Raw genomic sequence first — 19,323 nt, 5'->3', positions numbered from 1 at the left:
ACAGCCAGTGATCTTTTGTAGTAAAAGCAACTCATAATCTACCATTGGGTATGTACTTATACAAGGCTTGTCTTTTTTAGTTTGTTCATTTCAGTCTGGCTTATGAACAAAACAGGGACATCTCTGTTACAACTTCAGAGAATAATTTTATCTAATTAAATTGTTGTATTTGCACTCTTTTGAATCAGACATTACTAATTGGGAGATACTAATGAAATTAATCTAGATAAGAAATTTAAAATATGGTATTTAAATGCATAGGCCTTATATTTTTATTCCTTCGGAAATGTTAACAGTAGCTTTTTAATAGTAATTTACATTTTAATCACTAGATGGCACTAAGCTAAGAAAAATAACTTTTTCTCAAGTTTTCTGAAAAGTCTATAAGTGCTTTCAGCGTTTCATACTATAAATTTTTTATGTAGTCCATAAAATTCTTCTTGCTACAAAAGCTTTGTTTTTGTAAGTGAAATAATCTCACATCTGATTCCCTTAGGTATAGTAAGTTCTTAGAGAGACATAGCCTCTGAAATTAACAGTCATCCACTAATCAAACTTTTCTATTCTTGGCTATTTAGATTTATTATTATCATCTGTTTCTTAAACTGTTCTTTTCTTACTAGTACTTTCTCTTCCCTGAAAAAGAATGTATTTTAATTTTTTAAAGGGTTATTATATAGCTATAGCCTCTGGTATGTTAAAATGAGATCCTAGAGATTCACACACAGAAGTTCCTGTAGAACAAAATATTAAAGAAGCAAAAACTTTTTGTTTTTGGTCTTTGAATATTATTCTCATATTGCAACATACTCTTTCTTTTATTATTTTTGGTCTGGTTATGATATTCATGCAATATATTTTCTGAATCAACCTGCTTTAGGTTGCAAATAATAAATATCCTTAATGTTTAAGCTATTATTAAATTGAGTTATAGTTCACAACCAGAAGTTGTCCAGGGGTTGAATGGTACTTCCAGTGGTGGTTAGGATTAGTTCATTAGCTTAATCGGAAATCTAGTGGTGGCCAGGCACGGTAGCTCACGCCTATAATCAGCACTTTCAGAGGCCCAAGGTGGGAGGATCACTTGAGCCCGGGAGATTAAGGCTGAAGTAAATCATGATCATGCTACACTGCACTCCAGTCCGGGCAACAGAATTAGACCGTGTCTCAAAAACAAAAACAAAAGCTGAAACATAGTGATGTCATCAGGGGCCCAGGTTTCTTTCCTTTTGTATGTCCATGCTGCCGTCTCTGGTATATCAGACTTGTGCTCTGTGTTGAAGATAGCCACTGCAGTTCTACATAGAACTTATAATTATGGTAAAGTCCAGCAGTAGAAGAGGGGATATTTCCCCTTTTATAGTTTTTTTTTGTCGGTGGTATACATTCCTTCAGGGTTCTGCAGCAAAGTTCTCCTCAGGTGCCATTTGCCATGCCTGGGTCCCCAGCACGTCCTAAACAATTCAATGGCATGGGGGAGGGAATTACTGTGGTATGTGTAGACTGATAGAGACCTATGTCCTTCTTAGCATCACAGACCCCCTCAGATGAAGATGAAACCTGAAACAGTATCAAAGCACTCCCCAGCAAAGAAGAGGGAGAGTGGATGTGGGGAGACAGACCACTATTTTGCTACCATTTTTGTTTTTATTTGTTCATTATGGTTTCACTTTCTTCCTGATATTCTGATGTTTCTGAAATATAATGTTCATTTCAAGTATTTCAAGTGTATCACACTGGACAGAGTCACAGATGTCTCTCCTATCTAGCTATTGCAGGCTTTTATCTTTCAGTACAAGCTGTTTAACCTACTTTTTTTTTTTTTTTTTGTCTATGCATGTGTCCTTTTCCTAACAATTAGAGAAAGTAAAAACTTGAATTCTTTTTATCAGCTTATTAGTTCTCACATGCTCTGAGAACAGTGTTTCTAAAATATGTTATGAATCTAGTAGCATTTCAACTAAATCTGCAATTGCCTGCTGAGTACCCACAACTTTAAAGGCCCTGGGTCAAGCACTGTGGATAAATCTAGCCAGGACATCTGGAGGTACTACCACCATCTGCCTTGGAGCTCAGCCGGGCACCTTGGACACTCTAATGGGGCAAAGCTAGCAGTCCAACTACAGTGATGCGAGTCATTCAATGTTTCCTGACAACTACAGTGCCTTTTAGCCTGTTCTGGCCTATTTTGCACCAATTTTTTCATTTGATATCTTAGCACTTCCCAGAGGCTATAGAATGCCTCCTCTGTTATAGGTTGCATCTGAAATAACAAACTGTGACTCGGAGGAACTCATCTCCCTTCTTGGCTATTTATGCCAAAGACATATTCCTGGTGCATTGTCAGAATATTTATTTGTTTCTTATCTGTATTCAGCAAGTATTTGCTGAATAATTGAAAGAATATTAGTAATCAGCTGATATTTCAAATGCAAGGTTTTCTCTTACAGCATTTGAGAATGCTGATCATATTGTGTTTCTTGTGTTACCTGTTTTAACATTTTATCAGTTCCTGTCAAATAGCCAGCGAATATTATCAACTAACACTTTCTAACAGTGTTATGTTTTCAAGTAAAGAACTATTCTTAAAAATCAAGTAGTATTGGCATCATTGTTAGGTTTGGTCAAACCTTGTTCTTATCCTTTTAGTTTTACCTATAGGTTTGAAAGAGATTAACTTGTTGGAGAATACACTTAGTCAAAAAATGTTTAAAAAGATAAACCTCATTGATATTTTTATTTTTCAGAAAACTGTGGAATATACTTCCCAGAAATAAAAAGAGATCCAGGCAGGTACTTACACAGTTGTCCTGAATCTGTGAAAAAATGGCTTCGACGGCTGAAAAATGCTGGGAAAATTCTTCTGTTAATTACCAGTTCTCACAGTGATTACTGTAGACTTCTCTGTGAATATATCCTTGGGTAAGTGATGAGTCAGTTGGTTTTCACTGTCTTATGAAATACAGACAGAAGATTAGACCAAGGCTTTTTTAAAAGTGTCAATCATGACCATATCATTATTTTAAATAATGCTGAGTGACAAGTTGGGTTTTTTTTTCCTCAGATACTCAATATCTGCTGACAGCAGCCCACCCAAGTACCTTTTAGCAAAGCAATGTCACTGAGGACAAGTATGCTCATAGCTCACCGAATGTCCAGATTTTAGGTTTTCTGGAACGTGATAAACTGTATATCTTTCAGTTTTCCATGAATTTGGGTTCTCATCTTTGGATGATGATTTATTATAGATTATACACTGAGTTATAGATTATACTCCTGCACAGATACCTAGAGTACAGCCACTATTTAGTCATTTCAGTGCAGAGCCATGTACTTTACTGTTTAACACAGCCAGGATGGGATTGAATTCATGAAAATCAATGCAGTATCATTGCATAGACTTTAAAATGAGACAGACTTGAGTTCAAGCCTGTTCAAGCCCTGTTCTGCAGTTTACTGCATTACCTGGGGCAGGTTTTATAACCTCTTTAAGGCTCACTTTTGTCATCATAAAAATGGTACAGTAATGCCTCATAGGTATGAGGAGATATTTAAATAGCATAACGCAGGTAGAGAATTAGACAGGAGTAGTTAATAGACTTCAGTGTATAAATACTTATTCTTTTTTTTTTTCCTGGCAATACCAGGAAATGTCTATAGTCTAAGTAAGATTCTGCAATGAGCTATTAGGTCTCCCCTAATGTTTCCTCAGATTCCAACAAATACTGAATTACCATGAGTATGTAACAAGTTTAAGCCTTAAAACCCACCTTCTCCAACTTTTTCAGCATCATGATTTCCATGTTTCTAAGCATGTATGGCTTTAGTCTGTTCTGTGATATACTTACAATCTGTGAGTAGAATTGCTACTTTCTGAATAATATATAGGCTGATACATAATAATGCATCCTTTGGGTAAATTAAGGCTAAAGTCCTAGATGTCTTGGAAGGTGCCTCTCATAGAAACATTTGCTATCCTAGTAGTAGGCCCATGCTTTAGAATAAATACTCAGGATTTGAATTCCTTTTTCTTTAGCATAGATAACCAAAGTCTTTCTTCATCTTAATTTCTATTTATTGCTCTTTTGATTTGTAAAAGTATTCTGGAATGTTGGGTAAATATTGTTTTCCCCATTGTAATAGTGAGTTCTTCAGGAGAAAGGCTACCTTTTTTTTGCCATCAAAAATAATCCTTAATATAATATTAAGTACAGATTTAAAATCATTAATTATTGTTGTATAAAAATTACCACATTATAAGACTATACTGATTGCCAAATAAAGTGTCTTCTTCACATTTGAAGTACTCTGAAAGATGACCATGACTTGCCATAATGCTGCTTTCTGTGGGACCCATGTAACACAAAAAATTGTTTAACTCCTCAAGCTAACAAATCTAGCCAATTTCAGGCCCCCAAATTTGAAGGTAGATCTTCCAAATATTTTCAGCTGTTAGAAACTATCAAGTTCACTACCAAAACCATCTTGGTACCTAGAGTCAATGTGCTGCTTTCTTCCTTTTTTTTTTTCTTTTTTCCCTTATTATGTTTATACTTCAAAGAGTTGTCAGGAAGACTAGTACTCAACCACCTTCTATTTCCAGTGGAGTGTTCACCTTAAAATATATAAGAAAAATATAAAGTATGTAAACGTTAATCAAAAGAAAGGTAAAATAGATAAGCAAAGATCAAGTTGTGTTTTATATGGACCTTTTCTAATTCTTAAAATAAATTTCTAAAACTTTTGTGGCTTTTAGGAATGATTTTGCAGACCTTTTTGACATTGTGATTACAAATGCATTGAAGCCTGGTTTCTTCTCCCACTTACCAAATCAGAGACCTTTCCGGACACTCGGTAAGTTACGTTTGCTTTCTTTCTTCCCCTGTATACTGCTGGCTAACAACCTTGTGCAGAACAGTGTGTTACATACAATGCCATGTCTTCCTTCCTCCCATAGGGAAGAAAGAAGATAATAAACCTATGTTTGTATTAAATTTTACGCTACCACTTTATATCACAATTATTTCTTTGCATGTCAGTCTCTCCCTGACTTTAAAACGGAAGAACATGAACTTTACCTTAGTTTTTAGGGCCTAAATAAATGCCTTGATAATTATTTGAAAGATGGATTAATTGTGATAAATCAGTTGAGTTATTTTCTAGAACAAAAGCACCTGCAGAACACATGAGGATCATAACATATGAAACATTCCACTCTCTGGAGAACAGGAAAGGCCATCCTGAAAGAGTATTTAGAATTGTCATTCATATAGAAGACACTGATAGGGAGAGAGGTGGAATGAAAAGGGATTTGCAGATGAAAAAGAATGATAATAAAGTGAGGTCCTCATAGTAGGTGCTTTTGAAAGCTTCTTGAATAAATACATAAATGAATAAAAAGCAGAGCCTGATCAGTAATAGAGAAGTTATAGGTTTTGCAGAAAGACAGTGAGCTTAGTTCTGGTATCTGTTTTGCCTTTTGTTTCTATTTAAGTATTTTCAAATAAGCTCAATGATATATTAACATTTGAGAACCATTCAGAAGTTCTCTTAGAAGATGGGCATCTAAAATAAATCCAGGATGGTCGGAAATTGAAATATAGTTAATGGTTGTAAATGCACATAAATGTATGTAAAATTATTAACAAATAAAATTTATAGATCTACATAGAGACATAGCTGTATTTTAAAGAGAATGATAAAATTAACATGCATGCACATTATATGCATAATATATATAAGCAAACCCTGTAATATATGATTTATAGTTTGTTTTAGTTTTCATTCATATGCTTGGCATTATATAAACAACCTAGGCCAGATTGGACTTATATTTAATATACATTTCTCTTTACTTTCCTATGGTCACATACTACCCTGCTTTGAAATAAAATTTAAAATTTCTCAAAAAAGTATTCAGGTGAATCAGACACATTTAATAAATTTATTTAATATGGTAATACAGTATTATTTACTTTGAACTTCCGTTTCTTTTTGCTATTCAAAAGCCTGATTCAGTCCTAGGCATTTGATAGTAGCTCAGTACTCAGTGATGGGTTTATGAACAGTGAAATCTAAGTGAAGTTCATTGTAGCAAGTGTCAAGCACCAAGGCATTTTCTGTACACCAGACAGATGTGTAAACATGTGAGCACATCAGAAAGTGCAAGGGATGTGATTTTAGTATGTGTCATGAAGGTAAGAACTATCTTATGAGGTACAGTATATGGAGCAGGCCTCCTTAGAGTGGCTGACCAGGGAAGCTCTGTCCAAAAAGGCCACTTGCAAGGCGAGCCCTGAGGGACAAGTGATGAGAAGAATAGAGGAAGAGTGTTTCTGGCAGTGGATCAAATGAATGCCAAGGCCCAGTAGGAGAATAGTTTTGTCACATTTCAGTGCCAGAGAAGAGGCCTGCCATTCTGGCACATGGTCATGAAGTGGGAAGGGGTGAAGTTGGGGAGGCAGGCACCCTCATAAGCAGTGGAAAGGGCTTTGAATTTTATTCCGTAACTAACCTGAAACTATTCTGTTATTTGAGGTAAAAGAGTGATATAAGAGACCGCTTTAGCTCCTGGGGAGGGAATGGTTTGAGTGTGGGTAAGGATGGAATGAGAAAGACCTGGCAACTGCAGTGTCCCGGGTAAGAGATTGTGGTGGTTTGGTCTGGAGTGACAGTACTGGAGACAGAGAGAGGTAGATATGCTTTAGATACTTTATGGAGTTGGAAAACACAGGGCTCAGTGATACTTAAGGAAATTGCAGATGAAAAGAAAGGAGTAATAAAAAATGACTTCAAGGTGGTTGATCTTTCTTTTTCCTGAAATGAGCAAGTAAGTACACGGTGGTACCATTTACAGACTTAGGGAAAAATACAGAGGATAAAGTTGTATGGAGAAGTGGGTTACATCTATTAAGAACTCATTTTTTAACATGTTAATTTTGAGATGCCTATGAGTTATGTAACCATCACTATCAATTAGAAAATTGCATAAATGTGCCTAGATTCAAGGGAACAAGTCTAGGCTCGAGGTGTATATTGGGAGTAATCAGCTCATAGATAGGTATTTGAAGTCAGGGGCTTATATGAAACCAAATATAGAGAGAATATAAGTAGTCAAAAGGCCTAGACCAAGCCCTGACATTCTCTAATATTAAGGCTAGCGAAGAAAGAGTGCAGTGTGGCAGCAGATAGATTATAGTACGGAAAACAGTAGAATACAGTGTTCAGAAGTCAAAGGAGAAAGGAAAGGGTAGCCAGCTAATCCAAATGCTATAGAAAAAGTCAACTGAAATGAGGAAAGGGAAGTCTTCATTGGAGTGGTCAAGATGGAGATCACTAGTGCCTCAGTGAACAGTTGCCATCGATTGGTGGTATAGAAACTAAATTGCAGTATCATAAGTATTTCATTGGAGGTATGGAACCAGAGTATATGTACAGTTCTTTCTAGAATTTTAGCTGTGAAGGCAGTCAAATAATTGAGGTTTTAGCTAGAAGACAATGTAGGATTAAGGGCATATTTAATTTTTTTAAGATCAAAGATATTGGAATATGCATATGTGTTCATGAGAATGATCTAGTGCAATGGTTTTCAACAGTGGAGTTTTGCCCTTACTGCAAATTTGGCAATGTCTGGAGACAATTTTGGTTGTCACAGCTTGGGAGGGGGGTACTCTTGGCATCTGGTAGGTAGAGGCTAGGTATGCTGCTAAGAACCCTACAACACATGGGACATCACCCCCCAACAACAAAGAATTATCTAGTCCCAAATCTCAGTAGTGCCAAGGCTAAGAAACCCTAGTCTAGTAGAAAGAAAGAAGTTGATGTTGTTTTTATATATTGGTTTAAAGTCTTATGTAATAAAATCCTTGATGTTAAGAAATAATCTGTTATCAAGGATTCTAATAATATTCTTGTAATTAAACCAGAAAAAGTTTAAATGTTTTTCTCCACTTCATAAACGTACATTTAAATATATGAGTAAGTACCTAATAAATATTTGTCTTCATTTTTATTTTTGTGGGGTTTCATATTTGTTCCAAGAAAAATCTATACACCCTTGTATACCCATAGTAGTATTTATGCCATTCCATATGATTTTTATTAAAATTTTACACAAAGGCACAGATAATGGAAAACTACACATTAAAAATATACCAAGTTTTTTCTAACATATTGGAAATTATAAAAGCATTAACTATGCTGACAGATTATAGCCTTTTATGTAGTTTTTTTTAAATTTAATTTAGAGTATCCTGAGATAAAAGGGTGGACTGTTTAAAAAAAGATTACTTTATAATAACCTATCTTAAGATTTCTCAGCAGTATTTTCTCTTAGTTGTACAGTATAACTGGATTTGAGGGCTGACATAATAATGATATTTATCCAAACTACATTTTTAAATGTTATACTCATCAAAAGACTTGCAAGTCTTTTTGACTGAATTTATAGTCCGAAAATATTAGGAATCTAAAATTTAAAAATAGCATACACTGGTAATAAATATAGCAATTAAAAATTGTTTTACATTTTGGGTTGTATAAAAACATAGTCTTTTTAATTTCCACTTTCTCTAATTTGTATTTCATTTATTTTTTAGTTGACAAGTAAAATATTTATGGTGTACAACATGGTATTTTGATATATGTAAACATTGTAGAATGGCTAAATGATGCTATTTAATTAGGCATTAGCTCACATCATTTATCACTTTTTTGTGTGTGGTAAGAACACTTAAAATCTATTCTCTTCGTAATTTTCAAATATACAATATATTATTTTTAACTCTTTGTTATATATATTTCTTGGATTTATGGATTTATTCCTCCTAACTGAAATTTTGTGTCCTTTGACCAAAATCTCCCAATGCCACTACCCCTAGCCTCAGATAACCACCATTTTACTTTTACTTTCTGATTCTGTGAGTTTAGCTTTTTACATTCTTTTTTTTTTTTTTTTTTTTTTTGAGACAGAATTTCGCTCTTGTTACCCAGGCTGGAGTGCAATGGCACGATCTCGGCTCACCGCAACTTCCGCCTCCTGGGTTCAGGCAATTCTCCTGCCTCAGCCTCCTGAGTAGCTGGGATTACAGGCACGTGCCACCATGCCCAGCTAATTTTTTGTATTTTTAGTAGAGACGGGGTTTCACCATGTTGACCAGGATGGTCTCGATCTCTTGACCTCGTGATCCACCCGCCTCAGCCTCCCAAAGCGCTGGGATTACAGGCTTGAGCCACCACGCCCAGCCAGCTTTTTTACATTCTAAATGTAAATAAGATCGTATGGTATTTGTCTTTCTGTGCCTGGCTTATTTCACTTAACATTCTGTCATCCAGGTTCATCCGTGTTGTCACAAATGACAGGATTTGTTTCTTTTTAAGGTTGAATAATATTCCATTATATACATATACCATATCCTATCCTTTAATCTGCTAATGGACATTTAGGTTGATTTCATATCTTTGCTATTGTGAATACTGCTGTAATGAACATGGGAGTACAGATAGCTCAACATACCAATTTCATATCTTTTGCATACTTACTCACTATTGGTGTTGCTGGATCATATGGTAGTTCTATTTTTAATTATTTTGAGGAAGCTCCACACTTTTTTCTGTAATAGCTAAACTAATTTACAGTCCACCAAGAATGTACAAGGATTCCCGTTTCTCCACATGCTCTTTAACACTTACCTTTTGTCTTATGTTAGCCATTCTAATAGTTGCGAGGTGATAGCTCATTGTAGTTTTAATTTGTATTTCCCTGATGATTAATGATGCTAAGCATTTTTCCATGTAGATGTTAGACATTTGTATACCGTTTTGAGAAATGTCTACTCAGGTCCTTTGCTCATTTTTTACTTGGATTATTTGTTTCCTTACTATTGAGTCCTTTTATATTTTGGGTATTAACCCCTTAGCAGATGGTTTGCAAATATTTTCTACCGTTCTACTGGTTGTTTTCACTTTGTTGACTGTTTTCTTTGTGGTTGCATAGCTTTTTAGTATGATATAATCTTGTTTGTCTATTTTTGCTTTTGTTGTCTTTGCATTTGGGGAAATATCCAGAAAACCTTATAAAAATTTCATTTAAATAGCAGTCTACTGTGTTTCATTCTCTTCCATGGTTTTAGAGATGAAAAATCTGGACTGATGAAGCAGTACTCAAAGTCCTGCTACCAGTCTCTGTAATGAAGACTTGAAGGCTGTAAAATGCCTAGCAATCTCCGCATATATAGGATTTCATGCTTTTTGTACAGATAGTTAGAAAAGTTTACCTCATTTTTATCACATCCAGGAGGGATTGGACTAGATGTCTAAGATTCTTTCCAGCCTTTGTTTTCTGGGCCTCTGATTTAAAATATTTCAATAGAAGATAAAACAAAGTTTAGTTTTTAGAATTAAACCAAAATAGTTGTTTTAGAATGCAAAAAAGATTGCCAGAATTATTACTAATTAGAGGATTGTACTGCATATATTTTTAAATCCCTACTCCATTACATTTTATATTACGTGTTTATTCTGCTGCTGATTCTGATTCTTCAGCTACCTCTAACTGCTTTACCTCCGTTTCCACTACTGGTTTCCCATCACCTCTCTCTTTAAATGTGGATATTCCCTAGCATTCTGTATTTGGCTCTCCTTTCTTCTCCTGTTGTTCTTCAGCTCTCTACCACTGGAAGGATTTTAACTATCATCTATACACTGATGGTTGACATTTCCTTATCTCTGGGCTTCACATTTCTCTGACCTTCAGAAGCCTATTTCTATCTTCTAAAATCTTCACATCTCACAGCCCCAGAGCTGCAGGAAATTCGATGTGCTTGCAACAGCTTATTAAATCCCTGTCCCATTTTAGCATGCCCCCTTCCCATATTCCATAATTACATTTTAGTTACTTTTCCAAGCACAAACCTTCACCAAGCTACTCAGCAAAAACCGCAGTTACTTTTGCACTAAGCTAAAAAATCAGTCACCCTCATTTCTTCCCTCCCTTTTAAGTTGTCCTTCCGTTTTCTTGGTTTTGTCCTCCCTACATTCCCACCCTTTACGGTATCATCCCTTGTGCAGAATGGCGCAATATTATTAATACGTCACGTCTGAATTATCACAGTACTTAATAACTGATCTCCCTGCCTCTGTCCAGTCTTGTAGCCCTCAAACCATCCTCCATGGCACTTAATGTTACTATATAATGCAAGTCATGTCAGTCCGCTGCTATAACCTCCACTGGTATATAAATTAAGTCATTGCTCCAAACGGTTAAAGTAAAATTAATGCAGCTGAGTCTGGGGTGGAAGGCACAGCGAACAAAACATGGAATACAGCGTGTCCTCAGCAGTTGCACAGGTTTGACGTCAGCGGTTGTCATGGTAGCAAGAGCGTAGATAATGATGCCAGGGCCAGTCGGTACTGAGCTCCTCCCACCAGTCTGATTCCTGCCAGCACTTAAGGATGGATGGAGGGGAAAAGCGTCTTCCAGGCAAAATCTTGATCCTCTCTGTTCTCTGTCACTTGCACTGTGTCACCAGATCCTCACCAGTGCTGAGGGCAGGGATACTGGGGAGTCTGTCTTGTAAGATTAAATTATCATTGGAGAGGGAGCCTTGTTCACTGCGGTGTCACCAATGCTGCTAACTCAGTTCCTGTCCCTGCCTGCCATTGTGAAAATCATGATCCAACTCTGTATTCTCCTTTCTCTCTCAGCCCTTGGCCTCAGCTGTCGGCCAGTACAGACTCTGACTTCCAAATATTTCCCTGAGACCTGTTTTCCTGAATCCCATACATAGTTCCTTCTCCACACTAGGCAGCTCCACTCTGTTCTGAAATCAAGCTCGAGATTCTCCTTTTGCCTAGACACCAAACATGCTGGTCACCTTGTGTGTCTTATCTTCCTTACTTGACCATCTGTTAGATTTCTCCAACTAATAACCTCCATTGTCTTCACCCTTTTACCTCCAGTATGCTATGCATTAAATCCTGCTTAATATACCTGGGAAATCTCTCATCTCTGTCCTCCTCTCTCTTTCCACTAGGTCTTCTAACTCCTCCTGGATCTCTCTCCAAATACTTTTCATTAGCACAGACTTCTATTTTTGAGTTCTGTCTTTTTTATTATTTACTTAGACACAAGTATATTTAATCATATGCACACAGTATTTCACTGATTTCCATTCCATATAGCATCCTAAGGTGAATTGTACAATCTGGTTCCTAAATTACCTTTTCATCCTCCTTTACTCTGTCTCTGTAAAACTACCCATTACTCCTACTGAAATGATTGCCTTTTATTCTTATATCAAGTTTTTGTTCTTGCTGTTCTGTCAACATCAGCATTTCTCAGACTTTAGTATACACAGTGAACACCTAGATCTTGTTAAAATGGAGAATCTGATTCAGAGGCCCTGGTGAAACCTTAGATTCTGCATTTCTAAATATATTGTCTTTGAAGCAGATGCTACTGGTTGGAAGATCACATTTGAGTAGCATAGATATAGGTAGAATGCCTTCTCCCGCTTCTCTCTGGTGACTGCCTACCTCTGCTTTAAGGTCAGACATACAAATCACATTTCCTTTGTGATAGCTTCCCTCTGCAGCACGAGTCAGAGCTGTTTCTTTTTCTGTATTGTTTAGTGCTTTCACTTGGCCGCAGTTGGGAAATTGATGAACTTTGTCACTGGGATGTTGGTGCTGAGGGTTGCAGCTATGTGCAGGGGTCTTTCTGTCTTTAGCACAATTCCAATAACATTAAAAGCTTGCTGAATGTTATGCAGCCATCAAAAAGATGAGTTTGTGTCCTTTTTAGGGACATGGAGGAACCTAGTAGAAACCATCATTCTCAGCAAACTGACACAAGAGCAGAAAATCAGGCACCGCATGTTCTCACTCATAGGCAGGTGTCGAACAATGAGAACACATGGACACAGGGAGGGGAGCACTACACACTGTTGGGGGGAAATAGTGGAGGGACAGCGCGGGGTGGGGAGGTGGGGAGAGATAGCAGGGGGAGAATTGCCAGATATAGGTGAAGGGGAGGAAGGCAACAAATCACACTGCCATGTGTGTACCTATGCAACAATCTTGCATGTTTTTCACATGTACCCCAAAACCTAAAATGCAATTTAAAAAATGCTTGCTGAATGAAAAAGGCTGAATTCATCAGCATACTAGTCAAACATTTATTAATCTAGATGTTTGCGGCTTGCCCATTGATTTGCTTGAATTTATAGCAAGATAAGTTTGGCATGTGACAGACAAAGCCATGATTTCTAATCAGAGGCATTGCATATAGCCCTGCCTGCCTGTTCCTGCACCACCAGTGACAGATTTTAGTAACTGAGTAATGTCTTAGTGCATGCATTTACTTGAATATTACTATTCTGGAAAGAATTGTTTTCAGTCTTTGCCATTGCAAATAATATGGTAATAAAAATCATTATAAACGCTTAGGTCCATAAACACATACAGTTTTGCTAGAAATTGTCCAGTTTCCCTCCACAAGGGTCATACTATCTTCTATTTGCAACAGCAACATATAAGAATACCTACCGTGTCCCACCTTGGAAACATAGTATGTTGTTCAGGTCACTTTTTAAAGCAGCTTTATTTTCATATAATTTCCATGTACCACTGTAATTTTTATATACCAAAAAATTCACCCATTTTTTGTGAATATTTTTCTTTGTAAATTTACCCACTTGTGCAGTTGTGCATTACAACAATCCAGTTTTAGGACACTTCCATTACCTCAGTAAATTCTGCTGTGAGCACTTTTAACAAAATGCTTGGCATAGACTTATGTGGGAGGGGTTAACACAGATGGCATAAAATCTGGCCTCAAAAAACATGTAAGAACAAATGTGGTTAAGCGTTCTTAAAGAACTTTTTCCTCTATTTTTTTCTTTTTTTTAGATCTTAACATGACGGGTCTCTCTCTCTCTCTCTCTCTCTCTCTCTCTGGAGCACTGTTGATGGTTGGTTTTATGTGGAAATTTGGCTAGGCTATCGTACCCAGTTTCCAATTAAACATCAATCTAAATGTTGCTGTGAAAGTATTCTGTAGTTGAGTAAGCATCTATAGTCAGATAACTTTAAATAAAGGAGATATCTTTGATAATGTGGATAGGTGTCATCCAATCAGTTGAAAGGTCTTAAGACTAAAATTGAGATTTTCCTGAGGAAGAAAAAAAGTTTTGCCTTTGGACTATAGCTTCAGCTTCTGCCAGAGAATTCTCAGCCTGCTGGCCTGCCCTACAGATTTCTGATTTGCCAGCCCCCACAATCAGGTAAGCTAATTCCTAGTCTGTCTATCTGTCTATCATCTATCTTTACATATACATACATATGTACATGTATGTATACACACACGCATTCAATTCTCTTAAAAATACACCACTCCTTAAAAGTCTTTTTATATCTTGAAGACTCCTGGAATTTCTAAATATTATTGAACAACTCAAAGAGACTATTTATAAGGATGAATATGATATGTATTCTACCAGAGAAATAGGACAGTCTGTCTCCTGTTGTTCCACTTACCTGGTAGAACTCTGATCTTCAAACTTGTTTAAGCCCTAAAATAACTTTTTTGAATTATATATCTCATGTCTGCACATTTTTAACCTTGCATTTGTTGTTTTTTTAACTATCACTGTAAGTATATAGTAATAAATATATAGATATATAACAAATATGTATACACAAATATATATTTATAACTGCATTGATAAAAGGTAAATATATTAGCATTTTCTTCAACCTAAAAGTTTATATCTTTTCTTCTGATTTTGAAAGAAATTAAAAACATTTTTGTGGGCCCTTGAAAGTATCATGGGCCTTAGGCACAGTGCTTACTATGCTGTGGGTACACCTTAGTGTATTATAATAACAAAATATCATAGATTAGGTGGCTTATAAAAAATAGAAATTTATTTCTCACAGAATATTGTTATTCTGGAAAGAAATAAACTTCCCATCGTATTAGGTTTGGTAATGAGCTAGTTAATTGTCTTAGGCAATTTTCTGTATATTATAGAATACCTCTTAAAGGACCCACCTGGCAGTACTCAGGTTGGGGATTAAGTTTCAACATGAGTTTGGGGAGGAAAAAATATTCAAACCATAGCAGTAATTAAGCATATTTAAACCCAAAGAAAATACTTTGAAGGAATTAGCTGCTCTTAATTATTAAAGAACTATGAATGAATAGCAAACTCCCCCAAACCAAAGTAGATAAGGGTAAGAATCACACTTTTTATTCTATTAAATTTTCTCCAGCTCACTGATCAGGTATTTATTTTCTTTAACAGTATAATTTTCCTGTTATAGCCCCCAACACAAGCATTTTACTAGACTTTTTACTTGAAAAATGTCTTACCTGTCGATGCCAAGATACAGAGAAATTGTGTATGAAAATGTACAATTGGAGAAAAAAATTTCTAGCCCAGAATTGAGGAGGGGATTTATAAAAGTTAATATGAACTGTTCAGTCAATATACATATATACAGGAAGGAATCTTAGAAATAAAAATTATAAGTATATTTTAATCATAATTCATTATTTAATAACCCCTAACAAGTCAGAGATTGCCACCAGAATATAAGCATCCTTAGGGAAGAGAGCCCAAGGATGCTTAGGGCAGAGAGTTGGGCCATCTCATGCACTGCTGTATCTACTGCCTAAAACATTCTGTGAAATATAGTAGAAATGAAGAGTGAGATGAGAAAGAAAATGAGTTGTATTTCTAGCTCAGATTCTGTTTGGCCCCACCAGGCTGTGCAGATCCTCTCATGTCTGTAACTTTTTACTTGTAACAAAAAACACTGGCAACAACTCACATGTCTATTTATAGAGGACTGTTTTAAACTACAAAATAGTTTAAAAACAGCAAGCTGCAGAGCTTCGCGCAGGTTATTCTAATATTAGCATTTAAAAGCATTTAAAAATTATGAATATTACATCAGTTTGCTAGTGTTGACATAACAAAATACCACAAACTAGATAGCTTGAACAACAGAAATTTATTTTATTTCTTTGCAGTTCTGCAGGCTGTGAAGTCTGAAACCATGTTGTAGCAGGATTGGTTTCTTTTAAGGCCTCTGTCTTCTTGGTTTGTAGATGGTTATTTTCTGCCTGTGTCTTCACGTAGTCTTTCCTCTGTCTATCTGTGTCCTAATCTCATCTTCTTCTAAGGAGACCGTATTGGATTAGGTCCACCCTGGGAGCCTCATTTTTATTTAATCCAGTCACTAAAGGCTCCATCTCTAAATAGTCGCATTCTGACATACTAGGGGTTATGATTTTAACTTATGATTTGGGGAGGAACATAATTCAGCCCATACAGGTATATACATATACCAGAACTCATCATATTGTATGCTTTAGATATGTTCAATTTATTGTATGTTGATTATGTATTAACAAATGTGTAAAAACATAGAGGAAAAGAATACACTCAAATTCGTATTTGCTTTTATATGCATAAAAGAGTGCCTTTTGCAGAAGAGGTGAGTGCATAGCAAATGGAGTTCAAAAATGAGCCTTTAAAAACATGCAAATGTATTACTGATTCAGAAAAAAATCTCAGTTACGTATTTTTAAACGTTAATAAAATGTGGCACCAAGTGTTTGGGGAGTTTGGGGGAGGCAGCAGTCACTGTGAGCTGAGATCAGTGGTTCTGGCATACAAAACTTCCCACAGGTTCTGCTCTCTGTCGTAAGTTTCACTTAGCTTTATTCAAGGCTCTCAGCCTAGCCTTGACTGTGTCATTGTCCCATATCTATTTTGTAACTTTTATGCTGACAAAAAGTTTACTGTTTTTTAGACTCTTCTTGTCCGTATTGTTCATATGCTTTTACAATAAGAAAATAAAAAGATTTACTTCATTGTAGTAAGACATAGCTGTATCTAGGAACAAATTAGTTTTTTTTTTTTTTTTTTTGAGATGGAGTTTCGCTCTTGTTACCCAGGCTGGAGTGCAATGGTGCGATCTCGGCTCACCGCAACCTCCGCCTCCTGGGTTCAGGCAGTTCTCCTGCCTCAGCCTCCTGAGTAGCTGGGATTACAGGCACGTGCCACCATGCCCAGCTAATTTTTTTGTATTTTTAGTAGAGACGGGGTTTCACCATGTTGACCAGGATGGTCTCGATCTCTTGACCTTGTGATCCACCCGCCTCGGCCTCCCAAAGTGCTGGGATTACAGGCTTGAGCCACTGCGCCCGGCCAACAAATTAGTTTCTAAGACAGCTTTAGTTTGACTTATTTGCCTAAATTGACTGCTTCTCCATGTCTTTATTCAATTTTCATTTGTTTCTTAACTTCATTAGGTCAGTTTTTTGGTAGTTTGTAGGCTAAAAGAACAAATTTGAGCTTTGTTCTATGAGTTTTTCTCCTTTATAGTTATTTTAGAACCCAAACATCTATTAGTGATTAGGTTAAAGGGTTTGAAGAATAATTTTTATATCTTGTAGAACTTTCGTCCTAACAATATATTTTTATAGAAAAATATCTTCAATTAATATATTTTACCTAACTTAAGACTGCTTTAAATTAAAGCAGAGACAGTAGAATTTTAGGAAAATAATACAGGTTTGCTTTTTTATGAAATAAAGCTTTTTATCAGTGAATTTGAGGGAAATTGTGAAAATAATAAACTCTATAAAATTCAGTTCAAAGAGCATTCTAAAACCCTCCTTCTTTTCTTTATTCATTGCTGACCTGTTTTCAATATAAATGGAAGATTGTAACAGTACTAAATTTGGACCTTATATAAAGATCTCATAGGAGACTGGCTGAGGCTCCATCCTAAGTGGGAATTGTTAGTTTATGGGTGTCCTCAGGGATGCCAGATAAAGGTTTATTCTGTGCTATAGTTGTTTCCTGTTTGTGGCAATACCATGGGACACATTCAGGTCCAGGAATCCAAATTCGGAAGTGCTCTCTGGGACTATCAACTTACTCTCTCTTCTCGCCCCAATTTGAAATCCTTCGGAATAAGGAGGCAAAGTCAATTCTTGTCCTGGCTCTTATTATAACATTTCAGTGACTTTGGCCAGGATTCCTTAACTTTTCCAGATATCCATTTATTTACCTGTAAATTGAAGGGATAGCAGCTAAGACTTCTTAAACACTTACTTTGTGGCAGACACTTTTCTATTTGCTTTATTATTATTATTATTATTTTTTTTTTTGAGACGGAGTTTCACTCGTTACCCAGGCTGGAGTGCAATGGCGCGATCTCGGCTCACCGCAACCTCCACCTCCTGGGTTCAAGCAATTCTCCTGCCTCAGCCTTGTGAGTAGCTGGGATTACAGGCACGTGCCACCATGCCCAGCTAATTTTTTGTATCTTTAGTAGAGACGGGGTTTCACCATGTTGACCAGGATGGTCTCGATCTCTTGACCTCGTGATCCACCCGCCTCAGCCTCCCAAAGTGCTGGGATTACAGGCTTGAGCCACCGCACCCAGCTGCTTTATTTTTATCTTTATTAATTTATTTATACCACCACTCAGTGAGGTAAGCGTTTTTATTATGCTCATTTTAAAACTGTGGAAGCAAATCATCATCACCACCTATACCCTTTGTCTTCTTTTTTTTTTTTTTAATGTCTTCTAACATTTTTTATCTTTATCTTTCTGTATCTTCTAATGTATTTTTAAATAAACTTTATAAAATCAGTATACTCACTATACTCTTTTCAGGACACTTTTTTGGGTTTGGGGGGATTTGTTTGTTTGTTTTTAGACAGTGTCTACCTCTGTTACCCAGGCTGGAGTGCAGTGACGTGATCTCGGCTCACTGAAACCTCTTTCTCCAGACTCAAGCAATTTTTCTACCTCAGCCTCCCAAGTAGCTGAGACTACAGGTGTGCAACCCCATACCCAGTTAATTTTTGTATTTCTTTAAGAGATGGTGGTTTTATCATGTTGACCAGGCTGGTCTTGAACTCCTGGACTCAAGCAATCTGCCTGCCTCAGCCTCCCAAAGTGCTAGGATTGCAGGTGTGAGCCACCGTGCCAACCTACATTTTTTAATATTATGTAAAAAATAGAGGTATATATAACTATTTTCTATTGACCTTGAAAAGAAGTACAGCACCTTATCTAAATAATGTTAAAAAATGATTTATTTGGGTTTATAAACACTGTGCTTAAAACTTCCATGAATTTGTTCCTCTGTACTATATAGCTTCCACCTCAGTTCTATGGCTTTCACAGTCCAAACAGGCTCTCTACTGCAGGAATTAATAATTTTCTGAGTCTTGCAGTTTCCTAGCTATGCAGGCTCTGCCAGAATCTGCAGCCTCAGCTGCCCTCATAGATTAA

The 19,323-nt window shown here is 36.4% G+C and overlaps 1 protein-coding gene across 2 annotated transcripts in view; it reads left to right on the top strand.

Annotated features, from left to right (window-relative positions):
• Positions 1-19,323, top strand: part of NT5DC1 (5'-nucleotidase domain containing 1) — a 152,320-nt gene that overhangs the window by 122,820 nt on the left and 10,177 nt on the right. For both annotated transcript variants that reach the window (XM_074397582.1, XM_003938643.4), the window contains exons 7-8: positions 2,748-2,922; positions 4,757-4,854. In XM_074397582.1, coding sequence (XP_074253683.1) covers positions 2,748-2,922; positions 4,757-4,854 — 273 coding nt within the window. The remainder of the gene's footprint in view (positions 1-2,747; positions 2,923-4,756; positions 4,855-19,323) is intronic.

This window comes from Saimiri boliviensis, chromosome 4 (assembly GCF_048565385.1).
Source record: "Saimiri boliviensis isolate mSaiBol1 chromosome 4, mSaiBol1.pri, whole genome shotgun sequence".
Lineage (NCBI taxonomy): Eukaryota > Metazoa > Chordata > Mammalia > Primates > Cebidae > Saimiri > Saimiri boliviensis.
This window is presented reverse-complemented; position numbering and strand designations above follow the sequence as displayed.